At 38.6% G+C, this 27,200-nt stretch overlaps 1 protein-coding gene across 2 annotated transcripts in view; it reads right to left on the bottom strand.

Annotated features, from left to right (window-relative positions):
* The window catches only part of NFATC3 (nuclear factor of activated T cells 3), a 66,542-nt gene that overhangs the window by 28,280 nt on the left and 11,062 nt on the right, over positions 1–27,200 (bottom strand). For both annotated transcript variants that reach the window (XM_054389905.1, XM_054389906.1), the window contains exons 2-3: positions 21,830–22,961; positions 10,527–10,689 (exon numbers count right to left, since the gene is read on the bottom strand). In XM_054389905.1, the coding sequence (XP_054245880.1) occupies positions 10,527–10,689; positions 21,830–22,961 (1,295 nt within the window). The remainder of the gene's footprint in view (positions 1–10,526; positions 10,690–21,829; positions 22,962–27,200) is intronic.

Here is a 27,200-nt window from a genome sequence, read left to right as displayed (position 1 = left end):
CCTGTCTTTGAGGTGACAGAATGCAACAGTGGGCCTGAGCACTGCAACAGGCACACATAAAGGAAACAAGAGACTTAGGCAAGCCCTGGGAAGGCTGTGCAGAGTCTTCGTGCTTCCAACAGCCACATTTACAGGAAAAAAAAGACTGCAAGCTTCATAGGCTATGGATGCTGACAAGACAGTTTTATGTGCTAGCAAAAACTTAGAGGCAGGCAGACAGATTGTCAAAAACATGGCAACTAAAACAAACCAAACCACCAAAAGCACCCAAGCTTTATTACACAAATTTGTGCCTTGAGGGGAGAATGTCAATTCTAAATCTTGCCTGCTAAATGAGCTGACAACTCCAGGCATGACATGGATTCTGCAAGAGTGAAACAGAAAATTTACAGCATGTCTGTAATCAAAGAGAAGAGTCTGTGGAGGCCAGTGAGCCAAGGGGCAGGTAGAAAACTATCCAGTAGCTTGGGGCAAGGATGCCTGCACTGTTGCCTGTCATTTCTATTACATAACCATTCAAAGCCTTTAATGAAACTCACATGCTGTACCTAGCACCACATTATTAAAGACAGCCTCTGTCTCACCATTCCTGAGAACCAGGGACAGGGCTGGATCACTGTTAGCTCTCCCGCTGGTACTCCTACCTTATCTAATTGCACATGCAGTCTGAAGTTTGCTGAAGAGTCAGGAAAAATTCTGAGTCCATTACATGGCTAATCCTGCTAACAGGACACCTCAGCATCTCTCCCTACACAACACCCTTACAGATCCATAGATTGCATTAGGTTGGAAGGGACCCTCAAAGGTCATCTTGTTCAAACCTCTGCAGGGAGCAGGGATACCTCCAACTACAGCAGACTGCCCAGGGCCACACTGAGCCTGACCTTGAATGATCTTAGTCCAAAATAAAAACTATTCCTATGTGTGTTTTGAGTGTGATCTTTTCCTTCTATATTGGGATTTTGAGCTAGACCTGGATTCTGAACAAGAATGGGAATGAGATTGACTGCCTTTTCTTTCATTATTCCTTCCACTAGCTCAGCAGAACTTCCTACCCATCACACTTGGTCCCCGTCAAGAGGCAGAATCGTCAGGAAATCTGCACTACCTTCATCTCCTAGGAAATGTCAGCTCTCCCCCAAAGAAAGTTGATATTCGGACCCTGAATTGTCATTATTAGTGCAACACCTGTACTTACAATAATGAAAGACTTAACTCTTCCAAGCAACTCCAAATCAGGAAGAATTACATATCTTTGAATTTGAAATGCATTACAGAATCACAGAATGTTATGGGTTGGAATAGACCTCAAGAGATCAGGTCCAAGTCCCCTGACAGAGCAGGATCACCTAGGGCAGGTCACACAGGAACACATCTAGGTGGGTTTTGAAAGTCTTCAGAGAAAGAGACTCCACAACCTTTTAAAGTTTTGTTCTCATTAAAAAGTTGATAGTTCTTAGTCTTCTTGACAGCAGGAAGACACTTGCTTATTACCTTGTCTGCTTTACACACTATTCTGTATGTTGAACAGTCCAAGCACTTGTCAGTATAAAAAAATATTGCTAATTGTTTTTAAATGACGATACCTACATAATTAACTTGAATGAAAGATGTTCTGCTTCAATACTTCAGGAAGCCAGGGTAACTGTACCTTTAGTTCACCTTAGTGAAGCATACACAAAGCATACCAACAAGAACAGTGTCTCTACACAGGTCTCAAGTATTTAACACAAATTTAACAGCCTGCTGGTAAGTGCTGCAGAGTCACAGTGATGAAGACAGGTTATAAATTGCCACAATATCAGCCTGCCCAAGATTTAGTCATGGGTCATTTACATGAAGACAGTAACTTAAGCTACTGGTTGAGCACCAGGTGTATTTCCAAATATTCGTTCCAGCATTTAACTCCATGTGCAATCATAGAGCTGCACACTATGAAAAGAGTTATTAATTAGACTTAAAAAAAGACCAACCACTTTCCCAAGAGTAGCCAACAGTATGCTGCAGACAGCTAGTAAGTTATTGTAGGCTGTCACTACTGACCTCTAGCAACCCTCCTCTGTAACAGAATACTGACACACCACCCACTGCTTTGCAGGAAACTCAGCCAAGTTGTTTTTGTGTTTCTGTATCGTTTCCATAGCAAAGGTCAGTGCATGCGTAAGTTAAACTAAAGCTGGAAGGCTAAAGACTGAAGGTCACTACAGGATAAGCCAGAAGGGCTCCCTGCCAAAGCACTTCCAGCCCTGTTACTATACTGCAGGCAGTAAACTCATGCATGCATTTCAATACTTAGTTTATAATTTTGCCCAAGTAACTACAAAGACATTAAGTTAATGAAAGAATTTTTGGATGATCAAGAAGTTGTATTTTACATGGAAAAAACATTCATATATTTTTAATACACATACGGAAAATCCTTTAAAAATGTGGAACCTAGGAGACTATATAGATTAATTTGATCACTGAGGACAGCAGCATTTAAACTCTCAATTTTGTGGTAGTGGTGAGAACCTTTTCCTTGCTGAGAAAAGCAAACGAGTTCACATTAATAGGCATCAACCTGTGAAAAAGAAGTTAGTATTTCTCCAGATTACATGCAGATTATATTATGACTGTATCTGGCTCATATGTCATCTGTTCCATGCTCTGATCTAAAGGAAAGCTTTCTGCACTCAAGCTTGCGAGAAGACTTTTTTTTAGTCTCTAATATTTACAAATTTTACCTCCCCACCTTTTTCAAACAAGTAGGCTCTGTCTCTTCCACTTATTGAAGCAGCCCAACTATCACCAATTTCTGTTCATTCAAATGTAGATGTTATTTATCCACCAGATGTGATTTCTTAAAGCCTGTAATGTAACTTGAGAAAAATACTCAACAGCAAATACACACTTCAAAGTAAACAGGCACTCAGACAAGAGTAGCATACTTTGAAACAGTGTGGTTTTGTGAACCAAAACCCCCTTTGGTTCTTTACAAAATCCCCAATACCTAATAGTGTCACTCACTCCAGAATTAATGGCAGGATTCCACATGCCTACTCTTTCTGACTGAAAACTAAAAGGAAAACCAAACAAAACATTAAAATCCAATAGAAATAAAACTTGGAGGGAAAGGTAGAAAAATAATTTCATTAGCTAAGTTTATGCTCAGCAGTCAAACACTACTACGATACCAGTGACATTCAGACACTGCCAAAACACATTTGATTGTATTTTTAAAGCAATTACCCTGCAAAACTTTCCAGCATTTATTAGGAAATTGCCATATTTAACCAAACTTATAATACTCTTAAGTTTTATGTGCCTTTGCTTGCTAATTGAAGATGAAGAGTCTATCAACACTTCAGTGCCCCTTCATCTTTGCACAATTAAACACTTACGGCATTACTGGATTTGTAAAGCAGACTTGATGAGAATGAACCCTCTGACACACAAAGAGGCCTCCCTAAAAATAGGGCATAGTCTTGAAATACATGACATGTCTGGGGAAACGTCTGGGATAACTTCAGTGAAGGGACAACTGGATTAACACCTTTATCTTCACCAAACACACCAGTATCCATGTAAAAATCCCCAGTTCAAACATGAAGAAGGGGAAGGAAACACAGCTGTGTAAAGAACTATCAGCACTTACTAAGCATTTCCTTCAGATGGAGATTTCCTAGGCTTTTCAATGCCTAGGAAGCAGGTTGTAACTAGTTATTTCCTCCTCCATAGTCTCATGGCAGCTGGATACGTTTCAATGACTTCTGCAGCCTTAGAACACCCCCTAAAGTTACAAGGTAAGGAGGGTGAAAGAGGAAAATGGAGGTCCCATGTTATGCAGGAGAAAGGAAGGACCAAGCTGTTCTCTTGAATGAGGTATTTTACTTTGGAAGATTGTACATGTATAGAGACTGTATAATTCACCAGGAAATCTAGAGAGTCCTAAATAGAAAAGAACTTTCGCTGGCCTCCATTTTAGTAATTTCCAAAGTAAAATATTTTTAATTTTAAAATTTCATTTAAAGGAAGAAAGCACACCTTTACCATGTTTTTCCCTCTGAGACAGAGATGTGATCCACAAGCCTGGAATCTTTGGACAGCAGTATCAAAGAGTCATGGGTGCATGGCACTGAAGAACCAAATGTTCTATTCCAGCCATTTCTCCACAAGAATTTCACTTTTGAGTGGCACACAGTGACTGTAAAGAACTGTAAGGCCTAGTGCTTTAAACGTTGAAGGGCTACTCTGCCAAGTTCCAGGGCACACCTATTAGCAGCAATACAGGAATAACAGCAAGGGATGACAAAGACCCAGAGCCATGAAGATAAACATCATTTGAAATGAAAGGCACAAATGACTAATACCAGCAGCACAATTTATCAACAATTTATCAACAGCTGCACTCTGAAATCCTTGAAACAATCCATATATATGTATATAAACCCAAGGAAGGGTTCAGGGAAGTTGCTGAAAACCAGAGTGACCACAGCCATCCCCTTGTGGCCTCACAGAGGTACAGTGAGTGCTGACCTATGATCTTCAATGGAGCGTTCAAAGGAAACTGGAGAAATTAATGAAGAAAACCCCATTCAGATCTATAAGGCAATACCCAGGAACTGGCTTGGAAAAATCTTAACAGTACATGGGAATTTTTTTTTATTACTTCATTCTGATTCTGCAGGGGCTATAATGGTACCACAAGTGAAATGTCTGCTTTTACAATTAAATATGTTAGACCAAAACAACATCTACTTCCCCTTCCTGAAGTTCAGCACTATTTCATTTGATTATTTGATGTATCTTTCCATTAACTGAGAAAGAAAAGCATGCGCATCCAAAAAAGATTTTTCTTCATTCTTAGCTAAATAAGCTTATCAAGTAGAGTGACTTGAAGTCTTTAAAACGGTCCAGACCTTTGCAAGTCTGAAAAAAAGTGAGACACAAAAGGAACAGACTTGAATAAACTATTAGGTAGTGGCACAAGTCCAAATCAAAAAACATTTTAAAGGTCATCCCAAAAACAACTGGGTGCTGGTCCTGCGAAGGACTAAAGCAAACAGTAATGGCAAATATCATCAGTGCTTTGTTGGTCATGATACTCTAAACACAGGGCATACAGAACATCCCTTCAGGGTTTAAAAACCTCAATTTCTGTTCCTGAAATCTCACACTTCCACCCAGTCACTGACTGCTTGCAGACAGAATTTAAATATTTGAAACACTCGTTTCAAGCATATTTTGAAGCATGTTTTAGCTCAGAGTCCTGTCCCATTCTACACTACCCAAAAAAGGATATCAATTCATAGTTCAAATAGTGTCAGACAAATAGCACCACTTCACACTGCAGAACTACCAGTCACATCTAATTAACCATCACAATACATGATCCATCTGCAAAAATGTGCTATTCCTGACATACCAACTCCCAGTGCTAAATTATGCTACGGACAGGTTTTGGACAAGGATGTCCAAGATGGAAATAGGTTATTCCCACACAACCTATAGAAGACCCCCATCAATTTGTTTTACTTTTGAAAAAAATTACTACTTTCCCACATTGAGCAACCTAGTGTGAGGTGTCCTGGCCCATGGCAGGGGGGTTGAAACTAGATGATCCTTCAGGTCCCTTCCAACCCTAACAATTATATGATTCTATTTTAGTGAACAAACGATACCAAAAGCAGACCAGACTGCTGTGTTGTCCAGTGTACCCTTTTCAGTATGTGGTCACTTGTGACAAGAGGCTGGCATGAGCCAGGCATTACCCAAGGATTTGAGTGTTAATTTCTGCATTTTCTAGACGACTATGTGAACATGTTAGCTCTACCAATATTGCTATTACTCTCTATTTTGGGGATTTTGTAGAAAAAAATGCCTAAATAGGCAAGCAAACTGTTCTTGAAAGATTGGTGGGTTTAGATCTCATCCAGAACTCTATGTTTCTCCCAATACAGTCCTCTACATGGTTCACACAGGCTGCCTTGTAGAATTATTTGGGGTTGTTGTCACCGAACACCAGTAGGCAGATAGAGCTGGGACACAGCTTGCCTTGTGCTGATATACAAAATAGGAAGGAATTCAAGACAAAAATACAAGTTGATAGAATGGTTTGGGTTGGAAGGGACCACTGAAAGTCATCTAATCCAACCCCTTCTGCAGTAAGCAGGGGCATCCTCAACTAGATCAGGGTGCCCAGAGCCTTGTCAAGCCCCATGTTGAAATCTCCAGAGATGGGGCCTCAACTACCTCCACAGGCAACATGTTCCAGTGTTCCACTACCCTCATGGGGTAAAGAACTTGGTCCTAACATCCAATCTAAATCTACTCTTTTCTAGTTTGAAATCACTGCCCTTTGTCCTATCACTACAGATCTTTGTAAACAGTCTTTCTTGTAGGCCTCCTTTAAGTATTGGAAGCTCATTATTAGGTCCCCACAGAGCCTTCTCTTGAAAAGTCAGAGATGGGAAGAATGGGAAGGATCATGAAACACAGAAAACATGCTGCATGTGTGGTTTAGAGAACAGGAAGAACTCTGATATCTACCTGTTAGAGTGAGCAGTTACATGAATTGTGATGCAGAACAGCTGAGGCAAAGGTGACAGCCACAGAGTACCAGGCCAGCAAACACACACGCATTTAGACAATCCTTCATTAGTTTACGTTTATCGGAAACTTGTAGGTTACAGTTTCTCCCACCAGAACTCAGGCAGTTTGGCAGGCTTTTTGAGAACACACTTCCATTTCAGAATTTTCAAAGTAGTTGAAATTTTGTTCACTTTAGCTCAGTTATTTACTTTTTTTTTCCCCCCATTGCAGCTCTTCAGTCATGACTTCAAGATCTGCGATCACTTTAAACAGAGCTGACATTCGGTCCCCCTTTTACAGGTCTCCACTAAAACTCACACAGGAAGTTACTGTTTGCTTAGTAGAAGCAAACAGTTTGTAGAAGTGTATAGCCATTTAAATAAACTAGGTTATATTTAATATTTCTTTAATTTTTGATCTTAATGCTATGTTGTTCATACTGATCACAAAATACTTCCCCATCTCTGCTACTGCAGAAGCAACTAGGGTAAGAAATGAGCCTCCCTATGAAATTTAGTAACAAAAAATATCACTAAATTTAAAATAGTTAAGAAAAGTTAGAAAACTGCAGAAGCTGACTTAAGTAGCAGAAACATAGTACACAAAACAAGTCAGTTCACTTAAAAAGAAGTTACTTTATATCAGACAGCTAAAATAAAAGTTAAAAAACCCACATATCCCTAAGAGCTCTTTACCATGTGTCTACCTGCTCTTAAAACACTTGTGGTTTTCGTCACATAAGTGTTAACCAAGTGAAGGCTCATGAAGAACCCTAACCATTTTGGTTAGCAGTAAAAACTCATCTAGCAAATTTTAAGCATAAACTTCATTTTATTGTGTACAATTTGACCTATGGGGAGGGTGAGACATTTAAGCAATGGTGATCATTCATTTAGAGTCAGATGAAATGTGGCAGCTAGTTGTGTGAAAGGTTTCACAGATGGGTAAAAAGTAAGTACTCTAACCAATTGCATTAGAAGGGTAAAAGGCAGACTGTCAACTGACAATACCATTTCCAAGTAACATGCGTGACAGAAGCTCAACGTTTCCCCTTGCCAACCCTTCCACCAAGATACTTATTCCTTTCCCTTTGAAAACTGTCATTGTTATCTTGCAGATTCGCTACCAAGCTAAAAGAAACTGTTCCAGATGACACCGATTAGCTGGCATACACTTCCAGGAAAGCAGGAGATTAAAATGACAGGTAGCTAGTATTTAGAACCTTCTGATGAAAAAAAAAACATGCTGGAAACAAGAATTTCATTACACAATTTCCTTCCTTAAATGAACCTGCAAAGCAAAGCATGATGCTCTACTCATTTCATTTCCTCACATTTGGAAATAAGCTGATTAAACATAAGCACAAGAGATGATGCCGAATTTGTCAGAAGCTTAGTCTCCTAGCAACAGGTATGGCGCAGTATTAGTAATAGATTAATGACAGGCACTAATAGATTAATGGCTTCAAGCTATGTACTTTCATTTTAAATAATAGATCAACTGCAGATGCAGAACTATAGAGGCTTCACAGTTTGGAAATTAAATATTCTAGCTTTGTATAAAATAACATTAAGGAACAAAACAAATTCTGTAGGAAGTAGAAGCTCACGGGCCTTCAGGCACCCAAAGATGTGGCAGCTAGGCTTCCTGTTCAAGGTAGGTTCCTTTCAAATGAAATACTCTGTTCACCCACATCTCTTCTTGTCTCTGACATTGGTCATTTCACACTAGAAAACACTGAGTACTTCATTGCAATTGAAGTGACTGGTATAAAGCCAAAAAGAAAAGACAAACAAATAGTAATGCATATCAGGAACACAATTTGCATAGTAAGCTTACAAACATGCTGGAAAATATCTCACTTTTTTGTATTTAAATAAAGTAATTCTAATCTGTTCACAGCTATTAAGTATTTACCTTTTAAACTTAGCCCTTAGCATACTGTTTCACCCAGCAGTGAGTAAAAAGTTAACACAAATTGATGTTTTGTTTCATAACAACTTCCTCTCTTCCACCAAGCACAACAATTAATTTCTAATCCAGCTGGAAGAGACCAAACTGCAAAGCAGAATATTGATTTGTATTTGTATTCACTGTGATAGTGAATAGAACAATCCGTTTGTTTTAAGTATCAAAGTGTCAGGCACAAATACTACCCCCCATTTTTGAAACGGCATTCTCATCATAACAAGGTATTCCACAGTTGTAATACACATAGCTTTAAAATTCATTGCTGTAAATCATATAGATAACAGATCTGATTTTAATAACTTGCATTTAGTACTGTAAGCATCTAGTTCTGTAAGCAGAAGAAATCCTACATACATTTGTCAAATCTTATAAACAGCAGCAAAACAAGTTCCCTTAATGCAAGTATTCGTGCAAGACAAGTACGCAGGTTAAAAATAAAAAAAAATAAATGCAGTACACAAAACCTTAGCAGAGACTTTTGTCAGCTAAAAATCTCTCAAGTTTCTGACCTTGTTAATGATGTGTTAAATTCCACTGCCAGCACCTTGGCATATGAAAGTAGTGTCTCCTTGTTCTCCACTAAAGCAACACAACGCTCCCTGTGAAGCAATGTGCCCAGCTGGCTTTCAGATTCCAGCCTACTCCAGGCATCCTCAGTTTTCTCTAGTGTGCAGCACAGACTTGACCCTTGCCTCTGTGTGCTGAGAAATCTACTCTGTCTGACAGCAGCTGCTGTCAGTATCATCACCCTTTGTCAGCCAGCAGAGGCCTGCCTGCTGTTGTAAGAGAAAGTTTGTGTGATTCTCCTAAAACAATGGAAATCGTGCCAGAAAAAAGAAAACAAGAAACAAGTCTTACTTGCCCTTACAGATAACGAGTCAAATTCTAATGAAACTAGATGATGCCTTACTTTAAGGAGATAGCTACCATTAAACTGAATGATAAACTTTGCTGAAGAAAGAAGTCAGATTTAAATTTATGTCAAACATTTAAATGAAAATTATCAGAATTTGTAGGTACAATTTCACAGAAGTAAGCAAGTAAGAGGTATTTATAGCGATCAGAAAGCTGTCTCAACACCAAAAGAAAGATGACTTCCAATTCAAATGAAGCTATTCTGTCTTTCAGTATATAAATACTGTATTTCAGTATAGCTCCAAGTAACCTGTTATTGACACTTTTCTTACCTGCCCCCATGCACACACCTTCCTCCTCAAAGTTCATGTTGAATAGGCTAAATTATACACTAGTGTACTGTGAATCCATTCACAAGTACAAACATGCACTGTTACTGTAGCAAACCAAATTTTTAAACATTTTAAACCAGCTTTTGTGTTGAATAAGTTACACTTAAGGGAGAAAACCCCCAACATGGGGCCAATTAATTTTGTAATGTGGTGGGTTGAAAATTCTGCCCCAACATTAAATTTGCCAGACCAGCTCAGTTGGAAGCAAATTAAAGCTGTATTTACAAGCAAGACTACAATCTACAACAAAATGCAATGAAAATGTACAAATATACAATACTTACAGGTATTTACAATTAATGGACAGCACAAGGACCCCCCCGACCTGCCTCCTTCCCTACTCCCTTGTACACCAGGGACAAGAAACAGAGGCAGAGAAGTTAATAGCAGTCACAATATAAGCAGCACAGCCAAGGCCAAGCAGCAGCAAATTAATCTCTCCCAGAGCGAAGAAGCGAGAAGAGAGATACTGTTTACAAACATTACTGGCTTAAGTCCGTTATCTTTCCAGTGGGATTGTTTAGAATTATCATTATTTTCCTTTTTACACCCAATAGTGATTTATTTACATTTTTACCACTTTCTGTTCAAGATCTGTGAACATTTTTGAAGGCATAGCCTAAAAGTACCACACCCAGGAAGGACTGTAAACTTCACACAAGAAACAATTCACATTACTATAAACACCAATAACTGCAGTTTTAAATTATCCTCAAAAAAACCCAGACTTCCTACCTTCACTACAGGGTGTCCTCCAGTAGATGCTTTTACTGCTCCTCTGCTTCCTTCTGTTTCATAGTGAGCTCTGTGATGAGTTTTAGGCTGGACTTCTATTTTCAGTTCACACTGTCCATAAAGACTTGGTAAAGGCCAGTCAAGAGGCGGCAATGAAGATGTGCTGGAATCAAAATAAGCACACCATGGTTACATAAACTATGCGGTTTGGCCACAACACAAAGAAGCTTCACTCTTAAATATAATTATGCCACTTTCCTGACAAACGACCACCAAATAGCTAGTAGCCTAAAAAAAAGTTACTTGAAAATGCCAACACTTGGCTCATCCATTAAAATCTTTAATTCAGTGTTTCTTTTGGGGTTGAGTGGAATTTCTTCCTTCCAATAGCTGATTAAAAAAAAAAAAAAAAAAAAAAAGAGTACTGTATAAGTCCCCCCAGTCCCACATTACCAATGCTGTTCTATAATGCCTTTATGCAAGTAATTTATCCTCAAGAATATCAGCAAACTAGTTCAAGCATTGTTTAGAGAGAACAGACTAAATTCACTAAGTCATTAAATGTTAACTCTCTGCATTATCTTACAGCTTGTTTGTTTTTTTTAAAACTGGTAAGTACTGCACTTTGTTAACCGTCATTAAAACGAACACTCTGATGATCCAAATTTTCAAGGCTAGTAGCCTAAGCATAAAGACTTACTGCAACAGACTCAAGTACACACTCATCTTACCCACAGATTATAAATAGCCTTGCACATAGCAGTAAAGTCACTCCAGGTAAGAAGGACAACAAAATACAGTAATAGAAGTAATATGGAAAAACCTCAAAGGGAAACAAGCCACATGGTATCACCAATGTTTTCATACCTACCCTTTTACCTGCACCGATTTATACTTACGATTCTAGTAAAATGAACAACCAGATTCAAATCAGAAACTACCCAGTAGTGCAAATTAATTTACGAACATTTAAAACTCATTGTTTATAGCATTGTGTACTAAACAAGAACATTTACATAGAAATAAGCTTTTGGTAAAATATTTTTTGTACTATCTTGCTCTGACCATCAGGGAAAGCAAATTGGGTTTTAAAGAGAGAGACAAATAGCGTTGTCATCATCTGAGAAAGCTTGATTCCATTTCTTTCCACTTTACAGCAAATCCTACCACCAATCCAAAGCCATGTGGAATTTCACAAACATGAATAGCCACAGGTCCCAGGAAGACAAACTATATCTTCTGGAGAATTTGCCTAAGACCTATGAAACATATTCACAGTTCAGAAAGATGATAACGTTTGGACTGAACAAAAAAGAAAAGGAAGTTCTGTCTTTAGCAAGTATCTGGATGGACTTGGGCTCAGCCTGCAGCACCATACATCTACCTTTTACTATAAAAATCACCATCACTAAGCATGGAAAAGTTGAAGAAATGGCACTGCTTGCTGGCCTCCTCATACAGGAGAACAACCTACAAGCCTGCTGACCTGCTGCTTCATGGAGTCTTGCTTCATGGAGTGCCTCTTATTGTGCACTTCAGGAGAGAGCCCATGTTGTAACATCATATTTTAACATAAGCCTTATCTCCTGAAGTACCATTCTGAGAGCAGTGGGAGGAACAAGAGTATTTCCCTTCTTACTGAAAGGAAGGGATGTGAGTAATAAATCACCTCCAAAAGCATTCAGCATACAGCAAAGACTCTTCATTCCCCAGTAAGGAGGTCTGTTGACTGGTCCTTTCCACAGCAATAGTATTTACTTGGGTAGGAGAGGACTGATGATGTCAGCCATGAGTGAGGGAACTGACAGAAATGCAGTATAAGCCCAGTCCTTCCAGATACTTACCACAGGCTAAGATGTACTGCCTAAATGCTACTAGTGGCTATCAACTAGACCTTGCCATTCACTTTTTTTAGCTACTGAAGGAGAAGAGGACTCAAGTCTTCAGTCTGAAAAATGAAAGAAAATATCAGGATTAGAAGATACTGAAGAGTTTTAAAAGAAATGTAGCATGCGAGAAACGTTTCTTTAGCATTTCTGGAAATATTTTTTCCCCATATAACCGAATACATTAAAAAAAATGTGTACACTACAAACAGATAAAATTCTTAGGAGAACTTGGTATAGCAAGCACACTACAGACTACATATCCCTTACTGGAAGGTATTACTGGATGTTTATCATTAAACTTAGTCAATAAAAAAAGTGTTTGTGACCACTCTTCATACAACCTCTAAGAGAGGTTTACTCCTTCTGCAATTAACTAATAAAAATGTGACACAAGCTGGATCAGACTACCATGATCTCTTGAAAAAAAAATATTTGAAACACTAGAACAAAGAGGAGACAGGAAAATAAGCAGTTCTCAAGATTTTGTTATTCTTTGAAAACAAATAGAAAGTATCAGCATGAGAGAGCAAGCAAGTGCACAACACATGCACAGATGCATAAAACATTAAAAAAACCAACCAAACAAAACCAAACCAAAACAACAAAACCCCGAAAGCTTCCATAACACAGTTCTCCAAATAAATTACATAGCCCTTGAGGCTGTGCTGCATCAAACTTATGTTTTCTAGGTGTAACAGACTAGAGAGTTACAGCTGCTTCCCTTTGGAGTTGGATGTTAGATATCCAAACTCTTGTTTCTTTCCAAGTATTTTTCTTGCCAACTTCATCACCTTCCACTTATCAGCAGCAGTGGAATCTTCTGAGCACACTGAGCACCCTTCTGCCCTGTGAGGATGTCAAGTTTAATATATTTCTGCTTCTGCATCACCCTTTCTCTTTTGAGACAAATGCTGTTGAGATACGCATTGAACTGGATGAAAGATTTAACTTTATTACATTCTGAAAGGTAAAATTTTGAATCCTGCTAATTTACCAAGCCCCAGTTGTCTATAGAGCTTCTTCAAAGAGAACCCTTGGGAGAAAAGCACAATGGGAACTTTCTAGCCAGAAATATCTTCTGAAAGTCACATGGACCCACAAGCTTGGACACCAAGTAAATTTTAAAAAGTAGCAGAATACAGCCTACAAACTCTTGGGGTTTTAAAATACCATGTAGGAATCAATATCAAACCAGAAGATTCACACCGGTATTTGGGAAGCAAGAGCTAACAAGTGTGCATATATTTTGAACACTTCATAATATAACATTTATTTTGTACCAGATGCTGAATAGGGGACAGAATCTGAAGCCAATGGCTTTACTGCATTTAAGGATCTGTTCTCAAGAGAACATTGTTCAGTCAACACTATTACGTGAGGATGAGCAGTAAAACTGGTAGACTTTTAACTCAGTAGCTTGCAACTTAGTCTTTTACAGAAGTTTCTCTAATCCTTTGTTTTCTTTAAACGAGTAAAAACCTTATTAACAACAAAGTGAAACACCACATCACGTCGGGAAATGGAAATAATGACTGTCATTCTAAAACTTCCATTAAATCAAATCTTAGCATGTTGTTGAAACAGCACCAATCTGTAAACCTACAAATGTTCTTCCAGTAATACCAAGAGTCTTATAATCTGATTAATGCAAGCCTCCAAAAGCCCATACTGCTATCACATCAAGATTAAAAGCTTCAGAATACAGCAGCTATTAAAGGAAACTTAGAGGTAAAGAAGGAGAAGCAGAAGCCACTGCATTTAAAATTATCACTTCAGTGATAATTTTATTAATATTCATTTAACTGATACATTCCTCCTCTTCAATCATTATCTGTACAACAGAACTGATTCAGGCTGCACAAACTGATAAAGTATCTGATGTACAGCATAGGGACAGCCAAATGTGTCCACATGGCATTCAGTATACAGAACTGTGGACACTGGCCCAGCTCATGGGCTGACTATACCTCTTGCACAGCAAGAAACAAGCCCCAGAAACAAGACTGCTTATTTGCATTTGACTGCGGCCCCACCACAGTACACGTGGGACAGAAGGAAGAACAGTGGCTATGACAGTCACTGAAAATAATCCAGTTAAAAACCTAAACCCTTTACCTTCCATTTGTAGCACTCTTGCTGGGTAATTCCTTGGACAAATAGTTGGGGCTCTGTGCAGACTAACTGCTAATGCTGGTGCCTCAGCTGAAGCACACGTGTGATTGATTAGCTTAGGTGCAGTGTACTGTGCTCCTGGACTCCTTGTTAGAAAGTTTCTGAACATAGATGGAACTGATACAAGAACTCGATTTAGCCACTCTGTATGTACAGGTCCCCCCCTCTCTGTAATCACTAGTTCTAGTAACAACTCTAGAGGTATCCCTAGAAGGTCAAAATGCTTACTTCCTTCATTGGTTGAGATTCACAGATCTAGAACAACTCTTCTATTATTTCTTAGTTGCAGTAAAAATAACATTTTCCACTTACAGCTCCTCCCACCACATCAAAAGGGAGAAAACTCATTGACCACACAATGGATATTCCAAATCTTTTCCTCACCCCAAGTTTTTGCAGAGATTAACTAACAGCATATCCTGTGACCAAGGCAATGTTACAACACAGCAAACCTCCTCTGAGAATCCCCAGTCGTAACTGATCCAATACTATATTCCTTGTCAAGAATGCTTGTAAATCAAAAATAGTGGTTTGCTCTCTACTACCTAAAACAAAGCAATTTTTTTTTCCCTGGGGGAGTGATTTTGGAGTTAAGAATTTTGAGGCCATTCCAGTCACCACAGTGGCTTATCAATAGACTTCAGAAGTACCATTTACATTCAAAATATCACTGTTCTACTGCTAGGAGACCCACATTTAACTATGTTTTCAGAGTACTGATACAGGATACTGCCAAATAAAATATATGTTCTGTCGTTTCAGACCAAGTTAGAGCCAAATGACATATACAGCAGAAAGGCTACATATCAAACACTACCTGAATATCTCTGCATTCATTAATGGTATGTAAGCATTACAGCACCAGCCTAGCTTATTAAAACGCAAGGAGGTTCAAAGTTCTCTTTGCCTGTCTCACCCTAAGTGCATCCTTATGTTCAAAATCATTGATTTGCAAGTATTTTCACTTTAAAAGTTTTGCTAACATAGCATAGCTGGTGTTATTTCTATTTATTAAAATAAGATAAGCAGACCAAGTTTGCCTATGGGCCACTCACATTGAAATACATATTCTTAAGACCAAAGTCACAATATTATGTTGGAACATAAATCTGTTCTTCTCTACTCCCCAGACTTTCAAGAGAAACATTCGGGCAAGACTTTTTCTCAAACATTTGTCCATCTACTACTATATTTGAAATACTCTTTTCTTTTTTTCTCCTGAGAGGGAAAGCAAAACTGTCAGCAATTCTAGTTTCCAATGGTAACTGCAGGTAAAATTGTCTCAAGTTGCGATTAAATATTCATCACGACAGAGATTCCTGAGCTGTAAATACATCTGTCAAATACATTTAGTTCATCACCACTGCAACAAAGAAACTACTTGATATCCCATCACTTCTCAATGCTCTAGATTAAATCTGTGACAGTAGCAGGGAGACAGTATCAGCTTATATAGCAGTTTTGACTTCAGTGTCTAAGAATTCCATGAGGGAAGACACAGTAGAAGAAACTAGGTTTTGTTTCAAGACTTTTTCTCATTAATGAATATTTGCCTCGTTATCTACCAGACACAAAACACACCAGATGTTCCCACCGAATACTTCGGGGATTAAAGCAAGAAACAATGAACATTAAAGTTGATTACCCTGCAAAGTGCCCATCTACTTGAAATACAAATTAGATTCTCAAGATCTGCTTCACAGAACATAAACAGTATTGTCCCACCAGCCATTCATGTTAAAAATCAGGAGCTTAAAACAAAAGAAAACAAAACAACAAACCTAAAAGCAAAACCAACAGAACCCTCCTAATTTTGAGCTGCATCATCACTGACCAATTTTCTAACAAAATGCCCCATATTGCTTGTTGTTGTGCTGGTCACTTCTGTGATGGTTGTTATCTACACAACACCATAACCATGGTTGTTAACACCATAAACGTTGCTGATCTCTTACCAATTGTACTTGGAGTGACAAATCCTCACTGAAGGCATTATATTAAGTGCTTGACAGAGGTTTCTGGGTCATCCCTATGCTTTTTCCTCCCCTTGATCAAAGAAGATTGTAAAACCAAAACAAAAAAAACAAACAAAAAAACCCTGAACACTTTCATTATTTGTTTTTCACTTCCTAGAAATCTTCCTTTCAGGGGAGATGAATGGGACATAGAAAAGCAAGATATATTTCCATAATACAAGTGTATCTATCACTTCAAAATACTACTTGCTACTCCTCTTCCTAATATAGCAGCATTGTACTAGAGGAGGCTGGCTAGAATATACACAAGAAAATCAATAAAAGCATCAGTCTTGGAAGAGCTTCCCACTATTACATAGTTTCATAAAGAAAGGAGTGAAAGAAACCAAATCCAATTAATAAAATCTGAAATAAATTTCATGCAGAAGCCTAGAAACAAGTATTTTAAAGATATGTAGTGGAGGGGGAAAAAAAAGAAAAACAGCAAAAGCCCTACCAATCAAACAAATAAATAAACAACAACAAAACACCAAACCTGTTGCACTGGTTCTATCCAGTGCCACTTGTCTAGATTTAGGATTGACAAGGAAGCACAAATGTGACTCAGGACACATAACACACGTATGGTTTTTGTATGCAGATTATGTTTTTCTGTGATCAAATAAACTATCATCTAACAAAATTGTTTGGATAGAATCTGAAACACAAGTAAATTGATCAAAAGCATGTTACATTCCTTTGAATTTTGCTTATTGCTGTACACTTACTGAACAGAGAAGAAGGAAAACACAGTTAGGACTTGCCAGATAAACTAGATTTCCAAAATTTCAGATAGCATTCAAAGCAGAAGGTGCTATCTGCACATTACACACCATGTCACCTGTGAGGTGAGTTACTCCTACCAGAGCTCAGCTTACTGTGGGGGGCTTACTGTGCATGCTGCTCACAGTCACTTAAGATGCACTTCATGCACTACTTTGTACTTGACAATATCATTAAGACATTTAAAAAGCCTATTGGCTGTAACATGTTGTAATTTATATTACAATTAATATATTTCTATATATAAAATGTAGTAAAGATAAATTGCAATTAATATCCAACACTTCATGACAAATGAGTTGCTCACTTTTGGTCACTATCCTGAACTGTTTAAGAACTTTTTGCATTTAATTTCTAATCAGAAAGCATAGAAGTCAAGTTAGCTCTCCCACTTTTATAAACATCAAAATAGACTGAAGATGCACTGTCTCACAGCACCCACAGAGCAGGCTGTAACTGCTAAGTAATTCCGCATGTTTTATCTACTTCACTTGTGAATAGGCATAGCCTACTTTTTAATGAAAGCAGTAAGTTTGATTTTTCTGCAGTTCTGCTCAGTTCTCCGCACTACAAGAGGAAGCAGGTTTATCTGGATATCTACTTTTGTTAACTCCTTTGGTCATCCCACAAAATCACCATAGATCTACCATGCCTCTATATTTATGTGCTTTTACCCTTCAGTAGTGTTCACCTTTCATGAACTATGCTAGCCTGCAAGCTAACAAAAGAGCCAAGTTTGGTCTGCTGAGTATCCCACATCAATACAATTCCAAAACACACATCTAAGTAAAAATAGTTATTGTTTTAGCTAGAATGAAAAGATTCCAGTAACAGAATGAGGATCTTTTAGAATCAGATGAGCAGATTGGAGCAGAATTACAGAAACACCCAAGACTTCAAGACAGTTAAGGTATCTTATCAACACAGTGGTTTCAAATCTGGTAACAGAATTTTCCAGCTAGCAGCTTTGTATCTTTGCTGTTAAACTTCACATTCATAAACAGCTATATGGAAGCTATATAGATTTCCGAGTAGAAGAGAAATTAAAATGTGTTTATCCAGTTATGCAGAAATTACTACATGGCTGAATAAACACTAATTAAATATATTTTCAGACGTTAGCAATCTTAGGAGACTGACAACTTCTAAAGAAATTTAAACCACTGTTGTGTACAAATAACAGAAGTTTTGTATTAATAAAAACGTGCCTTCTGTGTGACACTGATCTAGCAACCAACACACAGGAATACATCCAGCAGTAAAATGGAAAAGTTCACTGTTATAACAAAGCCAGCATGGCTTTACTAGGGGCAAATCCTGCCCAACCAACCTAATGGCTTTCTATGATAAAGTGACAACCTATGGATGTGATCTATCTGGACTTCTGCAAGGCCTCTGACACAGTTCCCCACAACATTCTGCTCATCGAGTTGGAGAGATACGGATTTGATGGGTGGACCGTTCAGTGGATAAGGAACTGGCTGGCTGGTCACATCCAGAGGATAGTGCTCAATGGCTTGAAGTCCATAAGGAGAGCAGTGACAAGTGGTGTCCTTCAGGGGTCTGTACTGGGACCTGTACTGTTTAATATTTTTATTAATGATACGTACCATCAGCAAGTTTGCAGGTGACACCAAGCTGAACAGTGCCGTAGATATGCTAGAGGGATGGGATGTCATCCAGAGTGACCTGGACAGGCTGGAGAGGTGGGCCCAAGTAAACCTCATGAGGTTGACCAGGAACAAGTGCAGGGTTTGGCACCTGGGCCAGAACAACCCTCGCTAATAATACAGACTGGGGGATGAGGTCATAGAAAGCAGCCCTGTGGAAAAGGACTTAGGGTGCTGATGGACAAGAAGCTGATGGACATGAGCAGACAGTGTGCACACACAGCCCAGAAGGCCAGTTGCATCCTGGGCTGCATCAAAAGATGCATGGCCAGCAGATTGAGTGAGGTGATTCTGCCACTTTGTTCTGAGACCTGACCTGGGGTACTGCATCCATGTCTGGAGCCCTCAATACAGGAAGGACATGAACCTGATGGAGCAGGTCCAGAGGAGGGCCATGAAAATGATCAGGGGCTTGGAGCACCTCTGCTACAAAGACAGACTGAAAGAGCCAGGGTTGTCCAGCCTGCAGAAGAGGAGGCTCTAGGGAGACCTAGTAACAACCTTCCAGTACGTGAAGGGGGCCTACAAGAAGGATGGAGAGAGACTATTTACAAAGGCGTGCAGTGGTAGGATGAGGGGCAATGGCTTCAAACTAGAGAAGAAAAAAGTTAGATTGGATGTTAGGAAGAAGTTCTTTACCATGAGGGTAGTGGAACATTGGAACAGGTTGCCCATGGAGGTTGTTGGGGCCCATTCTTGAAGACATTCAAGGTGAGGCTTGGCAGGGCTCTGGGCAACCTGATCTAGTTGAAGATGCCCCTGCTTACTGCAGAGGGGGTTGGAATAGATGCCCTTTGGATGTCTGTTCTAACCCAGACCATTCTCTGATAACTCTGACGAACACTGAAATCTATCTGATAGCACCCATTAGAAGTGACTCTTCAGGAAGCTCTTAAAATTATGATTCACTTATCTTCCGTTTGTTTCAAGGACACTTCACTGTACCATGAAAGCATTGCTTTATATTTCACCCATTTATATTTGTAACTTCCTTCTTAGGTACTCAGCAGTAAAAGTTACAGCTGAATTTGATCCACTAGTTCTGTGTTTTAACACATGGAAAGGGTCAGTAATACCAATCTTTAAGTGATGACTGATTGCTCCTGTATTCTATAAGAGCACATCTATGTCCCCAAAAGAGAGTAAGTATTCTAAAACTTGCTTTCAAAAGGCTTGTTCATCTGATAAAACATCAAGAATTAATGAATCAAGATGTTAAAATGATGCAAGAATGACATGTGAATTTGGAAAGAACCACCGGAAATGGGGGGTTATATAAAAATTACCATGTTGCCATGGTAGTCCCTAAAAGAATACTTCTTCAGTAAGCTTGGCTTACTGGGCAATAGTTCTGCTTTTCTGCTGTTACTAAATTCTTCTGCTAAGAATTTCATACTCTGACAGCCAGGGGGAAAAAAAGCCTCCCATAGTGGATCTCTGTCTGAAGCTTGGTCAGAAACGTTTCTTTTTTTCTTCTTAAATTTTTATTTGCTTCTCTTATTTTAGGGGAGGAAGTGCTAGCAGGGAGGAAAATAGTAAAGCCATGAATATTTTCTATGTCATTCTTTCTAAAATTAAAATACAGAGTGTGAAAACAAGTGCTTTGCAAAGACAACTCTGCAACAAGAGGAACACCGTATCTTGCCATTAACTTTTAGGCCTTAAGCTTTGCTCTCTTTCAAAATAGAACAAATACACGGAGAACCCTACCCTATCTTCTTCCCTTTAAGAAAGAAGAGTTGCTTCAACCACTGCATGCTTAAAGAGCAAATCTTAAGCACTGCCTGATGACAAAATGATACTATTTTAATCAAAGTTATTTTAAAATCAATGCAGAGTAGCAAGAAACCACTGACATTTAAATCTGTGATATGACATTTATATGGATACTCGTGTTTTACAGGTATTAATCTAAAGGTACTTTTCTTACAAAATGTCCACACAAAACAATATTCTTCCTCCTAGTATCTTCCAACTCCTTATTTTTAAAACCTAGTAAAAGAAGTAAAAAGTTTAGGAATCAAATGGGTAACTCAAGCTGATAAACACAGTATCCATCCAGTAGCAATGCTGCATCCATGCATGGTACTGGCAAAGTGATTCCAGTAGCTATATGGTTGGAAAGATCACAGAAATGCTCTAAAAAGCAACAGCATAGAAAGGAAGGGGAAATTTTTACCCCAAGCAAACTAGCTCCCTCTTTGGAGCCTTCACAAATCATCCTGCTAGGAAAAGCGTGAGTTAACACAGTACCACAATGGTGGAAATACCTTTGGTGTTATGGCTCAGAAATCAATTCCTTCTGGATGATTTCAGTGCAGCATGCAATTATCTTTAAAAATTCTGCTATGAGCCCAAAGAAGCAAGTAAAACCAAAAGCAAATAAATTCCCCACCTCTTTTGTAGTCTCTGCTTTATGAGAATATGCATGTCAGGTTTCTTTAGCTATAGTGAAACATTAACTGGTCAGATTAGATGGAACTGCAAGACATGAACAAAATCTGCAGACATTTGATTCAGCTGGATTCTGTGTATGTATGCAAACAAAGTATTTAATTCAAACTAATCCTATGTCACAATGCAGCTACTGTATTTTTAAAAGAAGAAAAAGATGTCTCTTTGGTGTGTCAACTTGGTTTTTCCTAACTTTATCATCTCCCTGATGTAAGTTTCCTAAAAAGTCTTAAAACATCACTGAGATAAGCACATTTAAGTGTCTACTTAAAATGCACAGGAAGGGAAAAATGTGAGGGAAGGAGTTTCTAATGGCTTACCGAAATATGGGAGTGTGACCAGGTTTTGGTTTGTTCCAAGTAAAGTGCGAAGGAACAGAAAGAAATTGGTCTCCAGGCAAATCTTTTTTCAAGGTGTGCTGAGATCCAGAGCAGTCATCTACTGCAGCTTCGAGGGATGCTGATAAGTTACCCTGATCTTCAGGACAGAGATCTAGTTTTCCAGATAAAGTGGCAGTCTGATCTTCTGAGGTCTTTCTTGTTTTTAGTGGAATATCAGTCTCTGTACAACACTGAAATGGTGAAAGGCCAGAATTAAGGCCTTGTACATTATGGATGGAAGTGTTTAGCCATGTGTCTTCTGTTATGCTTCCTCTGGGAGAATGGCCAGGTGATGGAGTTGGAGAATGGTGAGGAGAGAGAGAACCAGCATAGCAAATCTCAGCACTGGAGTGTCGTCGTTTCCCACAGGGGGATGTAGGTCTTGATGAAGGTCTTGATGTTGGTCTAGGGCTTAGCCAATTTTCATCTGTAATACTAGTTCTAGGAGAATGACAGGGAGACTGTCTAGGTGACAAGGCGTGCCCAAATCCATAAGGCTGCTGCCAAGATTCATCGCTGGGACCTCTCGGAGAACCACCAGGAGATGCCAAAGGAGAGCCAAGGGTAAATCGAGCAGCTGCTTCATTTAACTCTGAGTCTACATCATCATAAACATGGGAAATGGATTCACAAGAGGAAGCATCTGAAAACCAACTTCTGGACGAAATGCTGCTGGCAGGGCTTGGACTAAGGGATGATTCCCTGTATGACGGCTCAAGAGGAAGATAGAGGTGGTCCCGTGAAGGCCTTTCCATATACTCATTTTCTGTGCCATTTGTGTGCAATTCATCTTCACTGGCTTCAATCCCGTGGTGACAGTTAGGTGAAATTGATGTAATTTGAATACTAGGGCACTCAAAGGGTTTGGGTCCACCTAGTGGACTGTATTTGGATTCTGGTACCTCACAAGTTCCTTCATAGTTCTTATGACTCTGAAGTCTCGTAGGTGGTGACAGAGGAGAGGAATGAGCCTGTAGTCCATGGCGAGGAATACAAATTGGCTGATTTACAGATGATGATGGTTGGTCTACATTAAAGATGTATATTGACGCACAATCATCTGACTCGAGATCTGAGAATAGAATCAAAAAGAAGAGGAACACAGTCAGAATGCAATACTTGAAAAATGCAATAAACAATTTCCCAGGTAGGGCCTGTTTATAACACCCTAGACATTAGCCATTATGCCAGCCACAGAAAATAAAAGCTGATTCTTAATTTTCCTCAGCCATTTACAACTAAATGGGACTACAGCATAGTTTTCTGTCATAAACCTTGTTTTCAATCAGATTCTACAGTTTATACCCATCTTCGGTGGTTGACAATGTAACACACAGAAAAATGGGTTCAGAACCTTGAAAGTATCTAAGGTAGAAGACTCAGCACCTTATCTTTCATAGCTACAATCCATTCATATTTAAGCGTTTTTAAAAATCATAATCCATTACAAATTAATCCTTTTGACATTAATAGGACTATGATACTTTCTGCAAGCCCACCAGTCATTAATTACAAGCACCAGAGTAACTCATACATAATATTTATCTCCTTTGACACTAGAAAACCTCTTACAGTGACTCAAACTTCAATGAATGACTCCAAACATTCAATCAAAAGAGAGCCTACAAGAGAAAATTAAAGATATTATGAAGACTCTTACTCCAAAGATCATTTCTGATGGCTTAGAAAACTCTTAAGTGCCTATCTCACAGAATAGCATTTTTGAAGTGCAGTCTCACAAAGCTGAAGCACAAGTTATTCAGCATAAAAAAGGCAAACCAAAATATTCTCAGATCTCACTAATTTATTCAAAACACAGGAAGTATTCCAAAGAAAAACAAGCAATTGAGAGGCAGCAAATCAGCAATTTTGTCTGACAGAACCGAAGCAGATTTTCTTGCCCTGCTTCTCAATACTGAATTAACTGCCCATCTGAGACATTTCTCTGAAACAAAAGTAGAAAACACAGCTATTTTGGTATTTTGCAACCACTGTGCTTCTAGTCCGGTGTCTTTCCTCTCATGAAATAGAGCCTTCTATCACAGAAAGCAGGTATATAGGGAGACCTCAGGTAGTTCAATAGTCTATCACCTCTTATCTGAGGACATTAAATGTATTTGGAACATACCCACTAAACACAAACTGGACTCACAATCTGTTAACAATATTGCTTCTACTATCTGAGCAATTTGTTTGAATGCTGAATCTTGAATATCACTAGACTATTAATGCTTGTTTTGAAATAAATCTAGTCTCTCTCACAATCCGATAAAATACACAGACAGGAAAGCACATATTTTGGGCCTTTCCATGATGAAATAAAGCAGTATGTTGAGTAATCATTCTATTGTCAGTTTGAAGAATAGCCATCACCTTAAAATTAACTAAACCAGAAACAAACCAAAAAAGCATCTCTTCAGAGACAACAAGTAAGCACTGTCAAGTGGGAGAGAAAGCATGTTACCAAGGAATGGACCATGTTTCTCAGATTTAAAAAAATATATGGCTGAAGATTCACAGGCAGAGAGCAGTTCTATTAGTAATCTATCTATTAAAGAATTGAAAAAAAAAATCACATTTAAGATTAGTCCTAAGAAGTTTTATAAGCACTGTGTGGTTTTTATATACACATGCGTTTTCAACACAGGAAATGCAGAGAGCAGTTACAGCTTTCCACATCCATCAGTATATTCATGTGCAAGATCAGATATCTACATTTCCTAACTCATTATTAGTATCAGAAATGTCACTGGGATTTATGAAAAACACAGGTGCATTCAACATTTAAGTTTCACAGAAAGATCAGACTAGCACAAAAAAGACAGCTGGAAAGAAAAGGGGAAGAGATAGAGAAGGCAGGAGATCCTCACTCTTCTTACTCGGGTCTCTTTTGTCCTCCTCCACCACAAACAACTTCTAATGAGTTTGGCACCCTACTCTCTCATTACCCCTCCCCATTGTACACTCAAAAACCAGGATGCTAGAAACCAGGAGTAAGAACCATGTATCTAATGAATGCCAAATCCCAAAAGCATGCTTTAATACCGTGGAAACAATATATTGTAAAGGCTAAATCACCCAAATCATTTTCAGACATGATCAATAAGCGGTTAGATCTATTTCAGTTCGTACACAAACCCCCCCCCTTATAGTCATGTGTTAAAATAACCCGTTAGTTGCTCATACAAAGAACAACACTAACTACTAAGACCTTTTCATATCGTGTCATTAATTCTACTAGGCTATCTGTCAATAATGATTTGAGTCCTACTGAAGACTCTATAGAGAGAATACAGTCTGGAAGAGCCCTCTAATTTGAAGGCACTAGTAAATATACAAAATTAATGTAACTTGGGTGAAAGAAACGGGGAAAAAAACCCACAAACAAACAAAACTAAACCCCAGCTAACAACTCTTAAGATGGAAAGAGGTGAGAACAGCTAAAAAAAAAAAAAACCAAAACAAACTCAAACAAAACCAAAAACCCAACCAGCCAACAGAAAAAAAAACCCAAACAAACCAAAAAACAACCTAAAACCACAGGGCTTCAAGAACACAGAGGGTAAACAAACTCAGGGAAGTTTCACAAAAGGCAAGTACAAGGCAAAGAAGAAATAAAAGGTTATGGAGAATCCCAAGACAGAAAAAAGGAGCTATGGAAATGTGGTTACTTAATAGGAGAGCTATTACATTCAAACAATCCTTTTGGGGGAGGAAATACAGTAAAGTGAGAAGTGAGGCTGGCCAAGCCATGAGGCCTTCATTGACCATAAAATATAAGAAAGAAGCGTTCAATAAGCAAACAAATCAGGTCAGATTACTAAGATAGAGCATGAAAACTACCACAAGTACACAGGGGCATGATGCTAGATAGGATAGAGACAGCAAAATAAAAAGACTAAAAGAAATAGAGCCATTCACATCAAAAGCCTGCCATGACCCTAAAAAGGCAGGTGCGCTAAACGTTTTTTCTTTAGGAAAAATGCAACTGAGTAAATTGCTAACAAAGCAATAGCAATGCAAAGAAAACTGGGTTAAACAAAAGGTTAAAAAGCACTTGAAGAATCGCAGTCCAGTAAGTTCAATTTTAGAAGTAGTATTAGTAGTTTATTTGTTCCAGTAAACATTTAAAAGGAGACAGAGAAACAAAACAAAAAGTCGGTGTTTGCTGAGAAAAAAAACTGCGTCAAACAAGTTTTGTTTTACTATCAAGGGAGGTCTTCTGGACAACTAGCAGAGAAATAAACTCAGCTTTGTTTTAACTTATAGCAGCTTTTAGCACTACCAGGCATAGCACCATCATTATGAAGAAGCCACTCAACTGTTTAGAAACGTAGTGAAGCCTTCTGCCTCACCCCAGTGATCGGATTGACTACTGGGGGATCACAGATGTAGATGCTCTATTTTTACGTAGTTGCATACAAGCTATGCAAACCTGCAGGCTGCCAATGCAATCTTACATCAGACCTCTGTATCATCCTTTATCAATGAGATGCACAAAGTCTGTCATTTTTGAATGTGCATTTGCTACTGCCTGGAAAGAGACTGGTTTACAAAAGCTCTTTTATTAAAACAGTGCTGGTTTATCCTTTACTCAACTGCTAAGAACACTTCAGCATAAGCTAACTGGAGAATATAAGCAAATAACATGGAGAACAAATACTCCTAAGAGATATTTTGCTTGCTCTTTGCCTTATCAGACTGCACATTCACTCCTCAGCCATGTCCTGGCACATACACATGTGCAGCTGTACAGAGAGCCAGATTTCTCCACAGAAGGAAGGTCAATTACTATCAAATGTCTGAACACAAGCCCTGTGCCAAAATTATCCAAACCACTTTTTTATTCCAGATTCGTAGGCACATAAACAGGTTCAGACAATAGAAGTTGTTATAAGGTAGTAAGAAAGTGCAACATGACCTAGGTCTTATAAAAATACTACTGTGAAAACAGGATCAGTAATCAAGTCCTTTAAATAGCATGAGGAAAGACTTGAGCATTGCCACAGACATCATGTGTGTTCTCAGACAAGTCATATAATCTGTCTCCACTCCCAAACTTTAAAAAGAACAACAGCCTCTTCTGTTTCTCAGTTCTGCCATGACATTTACCATTATCTCTTTCTGAACAACAGGTATCATGAAGAACAGCACAGAAATGGCTCAAAATAGGAACAAAAAGCATATGCAAATTAATTTTAAAATTTCATTACCCTACTAATTTGCAGCAGTTCACATAGTTCTTGGGGTCAAAAAGGAGTCTTAATCTTCACAAAGAAGCCAAAATACCCAATAGTCAGTCTGTCTTGTA

Source organism: Indicator indicator, chromosome 19 (assembly GCF_027791375.1).
Source record: "Indicator indicator isolate 239-I01 chromosome 19, UM_Iind_1.1, whole genome shotgun sequence".
Taxonomy (NCBI): Eukaryota; Metazoa; Chordata; class Aves; order Piciformes; family Indicatoridae; genus Indicator; species Indicator indicator.
This window is presented reverse-complemented; position numbering and strand designations above follow the sequence as displayed.